This window comes from Rhinolophus ferrumequinum, chromosome 2 (assembly GCF_004115265.2).
Source record: "Rhinolophus ferrumequinum isolate MPI-CBG mRhiFer1 chromosome 2, mRhiFer1_v1.p, whole genome shotgun sequence".
NCBI classification, from domain to species: domain Eukaryota; kingdom Metazoa; phylum Chordata; class Mammalia; order Chiroptera; family Rhinolophidae; genus Rhinolophus; species Rhinolophus ferrumequinum.
The window spans coordinates 45,103,893-45,118,223 of NC_046285.1; the positions used below are offsets into that span (position 1 = coordinate 45,103,893).

At 38.4% G+C, this 14,331-nt stretch overlaps 1 protein-coding gene across 2 annotated transcripts in view; it reads left to right on the forward strand.

The window, feature by feature from the left end:
* ARHGAP31 (Rho GTPase activating protein 31) overlaps window positions 1-14,331 on the forward strand; it is a 100,293-nt gene that overhangs the window by 57,237 nt on the left and 28,725 nt on the right. For both annotated transcript variants that reach the window (XM_033129178.1, XM_033129187.1), the window contains exons 2-3: window positions 610-712; window positions 3,788-3,932. In XM_033129178.1, coding sequence (XP_032985069.1) covers window positions 610-712; window positions 3,788-3,932 — 248 coding nt within the window. The remainder of the gene's footprint in view (window positions 1-609; window positions 713-3,787; window positions 3,933-14,331) is intronic.

Here is a 14,331-nt window from a genome sequence, read left to right on the forward strand (position 1 = left end):
ATAGCATAAGCGTTGTCCCATGTGTTAATTACTTTTCATAAGCAGCAAGTAATCTTGAGTGAGGAAAGTAAATTTATCTGCACCTTGGTTTCTTCCTGTGCAGAACAAGAAATGGTTCTTCAATTTTATCACACAACAGTCACCTGGAAGGCTTTTTAAAAGACAGATTGCTGGGCCCCACCTCCAGAATTTCTGATTTAGTGGGTCTGGAGAGGGGCCTGGGAATTTGTATTTCCAACAAGTTCCCAGGAGCTGCTGATGCTGCTGGTTAAGAGACCACACTTGGAGAATCAGTGAAATGAAGAGATCGAGTTGTGGGATTTCCAACTATTTACAAAATCTAAGTGTTTGTATATTTTTCAAATTCTTAATTAAAAAAAAAAACACACACTCAACTCTTAAAACATGTGAGTTTTCTGAACTTTAACAAAACCCCGTGTTTTTTTAAGAAAATACCAAAGAACATCTACCACTTACAAGTAATTGTTTCCATTTGTAACTTACATGCAGCTCTTTTTGAAGTTACCTGGATTTTTAAAAGGATATCTTTAAAGAACAGTCAGCCTTATATCTAATACTTCATTTTTTTTTTAATTTTCCTTTTCATAGTTCCATATGTATTGAAGAGCTGTGCAGAATTTATAGAGACTCATGGCATTGTGGATGGAATTTATCGGCTTTCAGGAGTCACCTCAAACATACAACGGCTAAGGTAAGCTAAAAGAATAGCCCCCAGAAGAATTCTCCCACGAGTCTTTCTCTGTCTATATCTCTGTCCTCGGGTGTGGGGAGTATTAAAAACCTGAAGGGACTGAGGGAAGTGTGGCAGGGAAGAAGTCAGATGCTGATGTTTTGAGATGCCTGTTCTTAGTCTAACCAGGAAGTCCTTTAGTCTGATGTAATTCTTTCCAACAAAAGTTCCTGAGAGCTTTCAATCTGTTTCTTTGTCTTGTACCAGATTTGCCCTCCTTAGGTGGATTCAGTTGCACTCAAATGATTTTAATTACAAGTTAAGGAAACCTGGTTTATTATCATTCACTTGCATGCCCAAAGCTCAGTTAGATCCCGTTACACAGTGTTCAGAACTTAGAGATGGATGTTAAGTTATTCTGTTGGCACACACTCAACATTTGATAGTTCATATGGTGGAGAACTCAGAAGCTTGCATGATTGTGCACGTCTCTAATTGATGCTGGTATTTTAAAAATTATTGATAGATGAATGATTTCCAATTCTATGGATTTATCCTAAGCAATTCTAAAATTTATCCTGGAATGTTTTGGAAGAAATTTCTATCACATTGAATTTAGAGGACAATAACCTTCACACAAAATGCAAACATGTGAAAGACAGTTTGGGGAATGTAATCAGTAATGTTGTAAAGATTTTGTAGGGTATCAGATGGGCACATGTCTTATGAGGGAGACTACTCCATGAACGGTGTAGGTGCTTGACCACTGCACTGTACACCTGAAGCTGAAGTTGAATAATGTTGTATGTCAACTGTAATTTAATATATATGTAGTCACAGGATATGGAGTACACCATAGGGAATAGGGTCAATGGAATTGTAACAGCTATACATGAAGTCAGAGAGGTAGTAGATTGGGGGAGGGGTGTTATCACTTTGTGAGGGGTAAAATGTCTAACTATTACATTGTTTTGTACACCTGAAACTAATAACTAAAAAGACCACACGAATATGTGTGTGTGTATTTTATATGTATTATATATAAAATAAATATATAGTATATATAGAGGGTAAACATATGTAGTGTACAGAGCATATACACTATATATACAGTGAGTGCCAAAAAAATATATATAAGTGAACGCTTTGGTCAACTAATCAGAAGTGTCTGGATGCTGATGATTTTGTAATTTCAGAAGTCAAACATGACTTGTATTCATCATTTATTATCAGTATATGTTGACTATTGACTAATTTTAATAGTTTTTTTCCCTTAAAATGTGTATATATATTTTTTGGCACCCTCTGTATATACTGTTCTAGGACTAACACAATAGGTTATGTATTTTGGATATTGTTCTTTAACACACAAAAAAGCATATTTATTAGGTGTTATTTTTATGTATTTATTACACATTTTAATTATAAGTGTAGACTTAAAACAATAAAAACATTCTTGTGACAGGTTTAGTATATAAAATTCAATAGATTGTGCAGGTAATTCATTTTTTTGTCTTCCTCCTCCTATTTGGTTTTCTGCCCTTCCCTCTCAAATTTCAATTTTAGTAAAATTATACCGAAGGAATAAAACCTACTTTTTACTTGGTGAGAAGTGATGGCTGTTTAAAAAATAACTGGTTTATTGCAACAACCATAGATTTTAACGAATCTATGTGCTTACATACTTTCACTAATTTACTAGTGTGGCATTTTTTTAGAGTTTCAACAGCAAATACTTTTTATTATTATTATTATTATTGGGGAATACTGGGGAACAGTGTTTTTCCAGGACCCATCAACTCCATCTCAAGTCGTTGTTTTCAATCAAGTTGTTCTTTTTCAATCTAGTTGTGGAGGGCGCAGTTCACTGGCCCATGTGGGAATCGAACCAGCAACCTTGTTAAGGGCTCACGCTCTAACCAACTGAGCCATCCAGGCACCCCAGCAAATACTTTTTCAGAGCTAAATACTTAGCTCTGAAATATACTATACTACAGTAGTTGATACCGTGGAAGGACACTTGGGTGGTGGCCAATTCTTTTTCGTTTCAGGACTGACCTTAGCTTGGACAAAGGAAATTTTGGGCTAAATAAATGAATAAGCTTAGATTATTATTGTTCTACCCTCTAGAAAAACACATGCTTATGAATATATGAGGCCATTGCCTGGTTTTCTTTTCAAGACCCCACTCAGTTCCTTTCGAGTTCTGGCAGTAGCAGGGATTTCCCTACCCCTCATTAAAGGGGCAAAACCAGATGACAGGAGAATGGGCAAGCCATTTTGAAATGCTGGTTCTGGGAGTCCCGTTGACACTGTCACTACTTCTTTGATCAAATGAATACTCTCAAGAAAACTAAATTCTCTTCTATATTAAAACTCAAATTTATCATTTTTTAAACAGATTTTTCACTTTCAAGTATACGTTCCTTGAGGCAATGTGTTCGTGTAGCCTTGTTAGGATATGTTTTTAAATTAGAAACGAGGCCAGGAATCTGATGATGTTCCCAAACACCCCACTATAGATTGTTTAAGAAGATATTTATAGGTTCATCTATCCTGTGGGAGTCACTATCAGGCAGCCTAAAAGGTTCAATTCAGCATCAAAGGATCGTTGATTCAAGTTCTCAAATATTGCATTTGAGTCTCCAGATAAAACAAGTTTGTTGACATGAATATGTGGAGGTGAGTGATAAGAATCTGACTCACCCTGGTTTTGGTCTCTCCTCCAAGAAAGAGAATTTCATGTAAAATAATATTTTGGAAAAACTGAAATCTCAACAGGACATTTTTGGCAATTGTTTTCTGATTTCCCCACTGTTCATAACTGAGACTGTGGATAGAATGCCATGAGAAATCCATTTGTAAATGGGCATTATATCTTTCTAATTACAGCTGCTTTGGCCGGGAAGATCCAGACCTGAAGTGGAAGTCTTCCCGTAGCTTTTTTGTGCCTGGAATAGAAAGTCTTGTCGAATCAAGGTCAAAGATATAGTCAGATCAGCAGTTTAGGGTCTTTTTACCCCTAAGCAGCCAAGCAGCTGCTGACAGGGGACACATGTTCCCGGGATTGTTATGTCTCCGTCTGTGTTGTTTCAGGCAAGAGTTTGGCTCAGATCAATGTCCAGATCTGACAAGGGAAGTGTACCTCCAGGACATCCACTGTGTGGGCTCACTCTGCAAGCTCTACTTTAGGGAGCTGCCCAACCCCCTCCTGACTTATGAGCTCTATGAGAAATTTACGGTAAGTGTTCGGATGTTCATTATGGTTCCTGGGTGGCACACGTGGATGGGCCAAAGAGAGTTTCAGCACTAAAATAACAACAGTAATACTTGCCAGAGGGTTGACATTGTCTTAGCGTGGTGATGGAAATAAGATGGTATATTGAGGAAAGTAGCGTAGTGGGACTGCTTGCTAAATGTTTCCTTTCTTAAATTTTCACAATCATGTTTGCTTGTGTTCAGAGCTGGGTTAAATTATCTCCAAGTTTATTTAACCAAACGTACCTCACTGCGTAGGGAGGAAACTAAGAACCAGAGGAGTGAAATGACTGGCTTAAGGTCACACAGCAGGACAGGACCCTGAGACTCTAGATGCTATACCCACTGCTAGTTCATTTTTATCAAGCTATTCCTTCTGTGTTTCTTTGGGGGTGGGGGTCGGGAAAGAAGTAGGTGGGTAGAGAAGGGAGGGAGAACAAACAGAAGTCAAGAGAGAGGTCAGAAAGCTGGGAAGAGAAAAGAATCTGGTAAAAGAAGCCAAGAGGGAGTGCACGATGGGCCAGTGAGCTGGGTTGGTGGAGGATGGATGGACAAGAGCAGAGCACTTAAATAGTAGCAACTGTATTGTCACCAAATAGTACACCCATAGGAAAAGTGGAGAGGAGAATAAATGCTTAAAGGATGTTTGTAGAGATAGCATTAAAAATAGGGCTTGAATATTTGCGGCAGGAGTGGAGGTACAGAGTAGGTGGAGATTTAAGTTTAACCAAGGTTGAGGTTCAGTCAGCAAAGCAGGGGTGAGGGAGATGAGAAAATATTCAAGGAGTGATTGAAATAATTGACCATGGAATTCTGTCTGAATAAGAAAGGAAATGAGGGCATAAGGCAGGTATGTAAGTGAAAAAGTAGATCAATGGATTATTCATCCCAGTGTGGTCAATAGCCTGTTGGAGTGGAGTGTGGTCAGAGGGGATGTTTGAAAACAAGATAGTGGGAGTTGCAATTAATAGTAAGGACTGGATCTAGGCTATAACCATGGGAAGGAATCTTTGTCATGGCTCTTGTAGTAAACTTATTTTGAGCATATAAAGGTTCTTCCATTTGAAATGATATAGGAATAAGGAAATGTATTTTTAAAATTGGGTTTGGGCCATTACAATATATTTAAGAGTTTTCGTTGATAGAGGGAAACACTCATAATGGTAATTGGAAGACATAGATACACAGTTGTATATGAAGACATGATTGAAAAGAAAGGCGTTCAAAAGATTAATAACCATTTATTTTAATGATGGGATTACAGATAGTTTTCCCTCCTTCCTTATACTTTAACTTTCAAAATCTTACCTATTAAAAATATATTAATTTGAGGAGATCCAAGATGGCTGAGTAGATAAACATGTGCCTGCTTCTTTCCATGAACACATTTAAATTACAACTAAATTATAGAACAATCAACCTGGAGAACCAACTGAAGACTAGCTGAACAGAAGTTTTGTGACTAAGGATATAAAGAAGAAGACATTTACACAATTAGCAGGAATCACGTTAATAATGAATGACACTTGAGTGATTCCATGGGAAGTAAATGGACCATATTAAAATAACAACAACAATAATAATACTAATAACAACAACAAATAATAACAACAGTAAATGGAACCCATCTCATGGTCAAATTGTCAAAACTGAAGAGGCATACAGTATGCCCTCAATCTATAACTAAACGTTATAGTACTAGACGCAAAATACAGAAAAGTGAGACAGACAGCAAAACTTGGGTCATGATAGCTTATAGATTAGAAATGATCCAGTGTGATTTTTTTTGCTTAGTGAAGGCCCATAAGATCTAACTACCTCCCATTTACCCACCTTTCCTTTTGAAAAAAATAAAAAATTTGGCCTTGACTGCCACGCAAGTTTATGGTCTTGCCCCATTCGCAATGGTCCACATTTCAGCAAGACAAATGATGACACTGAGACTTCTTAGGAATGAGCCTTCCTAGCACCATGGGACCACATTATCCAATCAAAAGGTTGGTCATCAGTGCATCCTTTGGATTGATTTATGACCAGAAGGGGGAAATGTGGATGAAAAAGGAGCCACATACTAAACTTGACAAACTCAGGAAGTCTAGCATGGGAGGCCCTACAAACTCAGAAACCAAAATTAACCACATAAGATGGCCTGAACATAAAAATTCCTAACTAAAAACAGGTCATAGCCAGTAGTCACATCCTTGGCCTGAAGCTTCCTTGACAAAGGTCAATCTTTACCTTAAGTAAGTCTGTCTACTATCTTTTTGCATCTAAGATAACATACCCTTGGAATGTCAGAGTAATCTCTTTTTCCAGACCCCTCAGGGCACAACCCATCACATGAGAGCACTAGACTACAGAACTCATTTTTATCTTATTCATCAAATACCATCTCTATGTGCTGTAAATGTTAATTGCTAACTATCCTGTGCCTACCAGTGTAAAAGAAGTATTGTCTCTCCATTTTAATTTTTATCCAATCCTAGAGATTTCCCCTCTTTGCTTTCTCCCATCGCCTTAAACTACCACCAATGGATTTCCTTACGTCTCCTCCTTTGATTCTAATGTATAAAATAAACTGCAAAACTACCATTCTCGAGAGCATTTTCTTAATCTGTTGAGATTTTGCTTCCTGGCAATTGCTATCGGGTTGGAAAACAGAAACACAAAACGGGCTGGCCTTAAATCTCCATGTGGTGATTGAAAATCAGGAGGGGTATCTCAGCTGTGGATGTTCCCGTGGAGGAGCAAGGGATCCCAGCCCTACACTAGGAGTACTGGTGCTGGGAAGAGGAGCCCCCACAACATCTGACTTTGACAAACAGTGGGGATTCTCACCATCTTGGTGGGACAGAAGGCCGCAGAAAAACCAGGTGTCCCCTTAAACAGCTCCTGCACAGACTCACTCGCAGGCATTCCCCTTAGCCACTGGTGAAGGGACAGTGACTTGGGGTGCGTCAGACATACGGAGGACAGACTGAGGTGTGTAGCTTCAGAGTGAGGACTGGAGGACAGTCACCATTTTCCCTGTGTGGGGTCCTTCTCCTGTGCAGCCTGCAGGCAGATGCCATCTTTCCTGTGTGGGGCCCTCCCCTACATTGCCAAATCTGAATCTGTCTGGTGAGCTCCACTGCTTTACCCTGGTGACTCTGTGGGACCTCACCCTACCCAACTCCCCCAGTGCCAGAGGCACTTTCTCTGTGAGCAGCCAGCTCCATCTGCATTGCACTCTTTCTTGGAAAACTATTGGAGTCTGCAGGACCCAGGCGGGTGGGTCCTGGCCTCGGTGGACTGGCCTCCGAGGACTGGCCTCGGTGTGCTTTGAGACTTTTGCTAGGTAGTTCCAGGCTCAGCACTGGCACCAAAACATTACATTAACCTAGTGAACAAAACTCTTCTCACTCTAGTGATTCCCTGACACCCTGCCCTCATCCAACTTGTGTATTGCTTGAGGCTTTATCAGTAGCTGAACCTTAAGGGAGCCAGCAGGTGGCAGCAGGCCTCAAGGTGTCTGGCTTTTTGTGGAGCTACCCCAGCCATGGTACTGGTGGCAGCCCTTCTTGGTTTGCAGCATGGCCTCTCCCATGTGCCTTCAGGTTTAGCATGGGCAGCGAACCGCAGATCACTTTGCATCTCCTAACAGGTAGTACCTGGTCAGTCACAGACAGTGAGTGACCTGGGCCTGCATTGGAACCCCTCCCAAGAGGCCCCAGAACCAACATACTTGGAGGTTGGCTTCAGACCACAGCAGAGCACCACCCAATTAGCCCCACAAGGTGCACACACAAAGGACGGTTTCAACAGGCACAAGAGCTCGCTGGGGCAAATCCCACTCAGTGGGGTAAGCCACCTGTAAAGCAGTCCATAAGCTGTGGACATGGCCAAACCCCATAGCCAATCAGCCTGAGGTTCAATCTTACTGATGTGCCAATAGCAATTAAGGCTCACCTATAACAGTAGGGAACACGCAATCCACACAAGGGACACTCCTGGAGCTTTCAGAGCAGGTGACCAGGGAGACTGTGCCAGGGCCCCATAGGGCACCTATTACATAAGCCACCTGGCCAAGACTGGGAGATATAGCAGATCTAACTAACATAAAGAAACAAACAACAGAGAGGTAGCCAAAATGAGGAAACAAAGAAATATATTCCAAATGAAAGAATAGGAGAAAATTTCAGAAAAAGAACAAAACAAAATGGAGGCAAGCAACCTACCAGATACAAAGTTCAAAACAATGGTTATAAGGATGCTCAAGGAACTTAGAGAGAACTTCAACAGAGATAGCAAGCATAAAAAAGGACATAGAAATCATAAAAAAGAACCAGTCAGAAATGAAGAATACAATAACTGAAATGAAGAATGCACTACAAGGAATCACCAGCAGAGAGATGAAGCAGAAGATAGATTTAGCGATTTGGAAGACAAGGTAGCATAAAACACCATTGGAACAGCAAAAAGGAAAAAGAACCCCAAAAAACTGAGGATAGTTTTAAGAGACCTCTGGGACAACAACAAGTATAACAACATTCACCTCATAGGGGTATTAGAAAGAGAAGAGAGAAAAAAATGATTGAGACCATATCTGAAGAAATAATGACTGAAAACTTTCCTAACCTGGCAAAGGAAATAGACATACCAGTGCTGAAGTGCAGAAAGTCCCAAATAGGATGAACCTAAACAGTCCCACACAAAGACACATTACAATTAAAATGGCAAAGGTTAAAGACAAAGAGAGAATCCTAAAAGCAGCAAGAGAAAAGCAACTAGTAACTAATAAGGGAGCCCCCATAAGATTGTCAGCTGATTTTTTTCAACAGAACATTTGCAGGCCAGAACGGATTGACATGAAATATTCAATGTTATGAAAAGCAAGGACCTACAACCAAAGGTATTCTACCCATCGAGGCTATCATTTAGAATCGAAGGACAGATAAAGAGCTTCCCAGACAAGTTAAAGGGGTTCATCACCACCAAACCAAGTTAAAGGGGTTCATCACCACCAAACCAGTCTTACAAGGAATCTCAGTGGGATGTCTTTAAGATGGAGAAAAAAGAAAAAGATCAAAATTATGAATAATAAAATGACAATATACCTACATATAGCTATATAGATATATATCTAGCAACAATTACTTTCAGTATAAATCAATTAAATGTTCCAATCAAAAGACATAGGAGGGTTGAATGGATAAGAAAACAAAACCCTCACATATGCTGCCTACAAGAGATTCACCTCAGATTTAAAGACACACACATACAGAAAGCAAAGGGATGGAAAAAAATATTTCATGAAAATGAGGGGGAAAAAAAACAAAAAAAGCTGGGGTAGCTATACTTATACCAGATAAAATAGACTTTAAAACAAAGGCTATAACAAGAGACAACGAAGGACCCAGTAATCCCACTTCTGGGTATTTGTCCAAAGAAACCCAAAACACAATTTTGAGGGGACATGTGTATCCATATGTTCACTGCAACATTGTTTACAATGGCCAAGATGTGGAGGTAGCCTGGGTATCCGTCGATGAAAGAATAGATAAAGAGGTGGTACATATATACAATGGAATATTGCTCGGCCATGGAAGGGAATGAGTGCATGCTATCTGCGGTGGCATGGATGGACCTGGAGGGTATTGTGCTGAGTGGAGTGTCAGACAGAGAAAGACAGATGCAATGTGATTTTGCTTATATGTGGAATCTAAAGAACAAAATAAACAAAACAGAAACAAACTTATACAAAAAAAAAAACATTTTGATGGTTGCCAGATTGGGGATGGGGGGAGTTTAAGGGGGTGAGTGAAAAAGAGGAAGGGATTAGAAGTACAAATTGGTTGTTACAAAGTAGTCATGGGGATGGAGGGTATAGCCTAAGGAATGTAGTCAATAATATTGTAATAACTATGTATGATGTCAGATGGGTACTAGACTAGTCAGGGGGAATCACTTCTTAAATTATATAAATGTCTAACTACTATGCTGTACACATGAGATTAATATAAAATAATATTGAATGTCAATTGTAATTGAAAAATTTAAAAAGGAAAGAAAAGGTGAAGGGGAATAAGAGATCCAAATTTCCAGGTAGAAAACACATAAGTCATGGGGATGTAAGGTAGAGCATGGGGATATAGTCAATAATACTGTGATAGCTTGGTAAGGGGTCAGATGGTTGCTGGACTTGTCATGGTGATCACTTCTTTAGGTCTGTAAATGTTGACTAACTATGTTGTACGCCTGATACAATAGTGTATGTTAGCTATGTTTTTAATAAAAATCTTTTTAAAAATACAACTAATTTTTTTTTAATGAAAATAATTAGGCCAAAACACACAAAAAACTTGGACAGAAATGTTGATCACTAAAGAAGACCACATATACCAGGTGAGGTGGAAGTACCAGTGGTTAGGGGACCTGAAGCTATCTAACAGGTCCTTGAAATCTAAGGCAGAAGGCAAATGAACCTCTGCGTGGCTGTCATAAATAATGGTAGGATCTGACCACTGAAGCACAGAGGAGTCTTTCCCAGGAACCAGGAGGAAAGGTTGTGGGCCTCATGTGAGTCTGCCAGAGATTATAATCACCATCAGCATATATGAGTATTTCCTCATATTTAAAGTAGTCCAACTCAATGAAAGAAAATTTGGAAAATGGGGGAAAGTAGAAAGGTACCTTTGATCTCACCTATTAAAGACCAAAGACAACTACAGTTAACATCTGGATATTTTCTTCATTCTTTTACTCCTTGCATAGTGTTTTTGTTGTGTTTTGTTTTTCCAAATCAAAATAAAATTTTATTGTAAAAGATAATGTAATACAGAAAAGTATAAAGGAGAAAGTATACATCACCCGAAAGCCTCCACCCCAGGCATATCTGCTATTAACATTTTAGTAGACATCCTTATATCTCTCTCTCTCTCAAACTCTCTCCTCACCTTCACTCCTCAGACTATATATTGCTGTTTTTGCAACGTTGTTAATTTAATAATGTGACCGTCTTTCCATATTAACAAATATAAAGACACTATTTTTACAGAGTATTCACTCAAGTGCAATGATTTCTAAAACCAGTTTCAGACTGATAGGCATTTTTGTCCATCAATGCTTTGCTTTTATACACATATTTGTATTTATATATTTATATTTATACTTTTGTTTGTTTATATCTTTAGGGGGAAAATCATTTAAATAGATTTACTGAGTAAAAAAGTTCTTATTTAACATTTTGTTACATATTACCAAATTGTTCTCCAGAAAGACAAGAGTGCTCTTTTCCCTTCAACCTTGCAAACACTGGATATTTTCAGTTTGTTAAATTACTTGCCAATCTGAATCAAACAAAAATATATCTTATTGTTGTTTTAATCTGTGCATAAGACTTTGTTTTCTATATAGTTTTAATTGTCTTGGTACAATAGTATCATCCTTGAGAATGATAGAATAGAATATCTTTGTGTAAAGAATTGATTGATTCTATTGTAACTAAATTTTATTCTATGATAGTTGTGGATAGATAAGAATTCTTATCTAGAAACTTCAGAAATATAGTTTCTTCTCAGATCTTATTTATAAGCTCAGAACAAAACCCATATTTATCTGTCCCCACTTCGGTTCCCTGACACTGCTAATCTTTCTGATCTACCACAGCAACAGAAAAATACCAAAGCAATATTATGTATTGTCAACTTGTCATCAGATTTCAAGGAAATCTAATATTGTATTTAAACATAGTTAATTGACACTAAGACATAAAATAAGAATGTTTTGTTGTGACAACTGACTTCTACATAAGTAGGATCTAGTGAAGTTAACTATGTTGTAGAATTTATCATGTAATAGGTTCCTTTGATCACAGTAATGAATTAGGATAATATAAGCAAACCTTCTTGGAGGACATTGAAATAGCTCTATTACACTGTTACACATTATTACTGTGATTTATTTAAACCCACTTGCACAGCTAAGGTAGAATAATATCTTGATGGAATAATAACAGAATTAGAAAAATATTTATGGCATAATAATAATGATAGTAGCTTCCAATTGTTGAATGCTAACTATATGATAAACTTTTCACAAATTTTATTTAATTTAATCCTCAAAATAACTCTGTGAAGTAGGTTTTATTGTCTCTCTTACAGATAAGTAAATTGAGGCTGTTGGCTGGGGTTGTACAGCTAGTAAATGGAAGTAAAGATTTACCATTCTGTCTTCATACTACCACACTATATTAAGTAGAGTTAACAGCTCTGAAATAGACTCAGGTATTGAACAACTTAATGTGAGATTAAGAAAGCATCCCAGACTAATGAAGGAATAATTCAGTAAACAAATAGTTAAGAAAGTAAACGATTTTAAAAAGTAAACATAATTTAGTTAAGAAAGTAAATAGTTAAGAAAGTAAACATAATAGTTAAATAGTTAAATAGTTAAATAATTCAGTAAACAAATAGCTATCCAGTTAAGAAAATTGGATAACTGTGGCAAGAGTGGCTCTTTCATAGTTTTCTATTAGAAGTATATATTGGGGGACATCCCAGAAAGTCATTTTAAATTACTATCAACAATTCCTAAAATGCTCATATTTTATTAATACAGTAACTATTTCTAGGACTCCATTCTAAGACAATAGTCAAATGTGCAAAAAATAGTTGATTTACAAGTATTTCATTGCAATATTTATAATATCAAAATTTTGGGAGTACCTACATGTCTAACAAGAAGGGATGGGCTAAATAAATGATAATAAATCGTAGCTGTGAAAAATCACATTTCTGAAGAGTAATTTAATGGCCACAATATAAAGTTAAATGGAAAAAAGCATAGATGCAAATAAATCGGAAATGATCCCAGTGTTCATATTTGGTGCTGGGAAGCCTGGGCACATTGTTTCTTTTATGCTTCATCTGTGAGTGAGTTAATAGTAGTTACGTCTGGATGGTGGGATAACAGGTGATTTTTTTTTTCCTTCAGATTTCTTTTTTAAATTTGGAGTACATGTTTATTAGTTTCATGTGGCTGCTGTAACAAATTACCATAAACTTGGTGCCTTAAACAACAGAAATTTAGTCTCTCAGTTCTAGAGTCCAGAAGCCTGAAACCAGTTTCACTGGTCTGAAATCAGGTGTCAGTAGGGCTGTGCTTTTTCCAGAGGCTCTGGGGAAAAACCCATTTCTTGCTTCTTCCAACTTCTAGTGGCTGTCAGCATTCCTTGGCTTGTGGCCGCATCACTCCTATCTCTACAGCTGTGGTCCCGTTGCCTTCTCTTCTGTCTCTGTCAAATCTTCCTCTTTTTAAGGAGACCTATGACTGCATTTAGTTAAATTCAGCCACGCTGGTGTTCCCACAATGGAGGTATGGTCCTCAGATGGTAATGGCCTGGAAGTGTGGCCCAAATATGGCTGTTTGGCATTTTCAAATGCAAAGCAAAACATGGACTCATTCACTTACTCATTTCATTCAGCAAATGTCTGTTGGGCACCTACTATGTATACTGTGTATGGCAGGCACAGTTCTAGGTACTGGGGATTTCATGGTAAGCAAGACAGATAAAATCCTTGCTCTCGTGAAACTCACGTTTTAATGAAGGAGATAGATGACAGACAAATTTAAAGCATAGCTCTAGAAGGAGAACTGTTGATAAGTATCATGAGGAAAATTAATGCAGGTATGGGGGAAGAGAACGATGGGGCCTGCTATTTTGGGTAGGATAATCCAAAGTCTCTGTGAGGTGATATTTGAACAGAGACAAGGATGAAGAGAGGGAACACGTTGTGCAAATATTTGGGGGAAGAAGGTGTTACGAAAAAATAACAGGTGCAAAGGCCCCAGTGGAGGACTTGCCTGAGCTTGATGGAGGGGATATGTAGAGGCCCGCATGACTGGCACGGAACAAGCAAGGAGGAAAATGATGCATTTGCAGATGGGCTTGCTTCCACAGGAGACAAAGACGAATAGGTATAAAGACCGTGGGTTGCCTCTGGAGACTGAGAGTCTGCAGTTGGAAGGAAGACTAACTTTATTCTGTGTAGTCCCTGGGGTCCTTTGCATTTTAAAAATTATGTGCATGAATTACTTTTTTATCTAATTGCTCAAAATAACTTAAAATAAAAAAATAATTTTTACACAAGTAATACAAAATAAAGGGCGAGGGCTGAGTTGTAGCTGGGGTGCAGTTGGAAGGGAGAGCCTCAGGTTGTTTGTCCACCCTGTGGACAGGGCTGCCCAGGCTAAAAATAACTGTACTTACTGTTCCAGGAGAGAAACAAGGACCTAGAGAGCTTCTGAATAGGATTGGGTGCGATGCGGAGAGGCTGTGAATCATGAGATAAACACCAACCCCAAATGGGACCTACAGGCATCAGGGGATGAGCCTGCCCTGC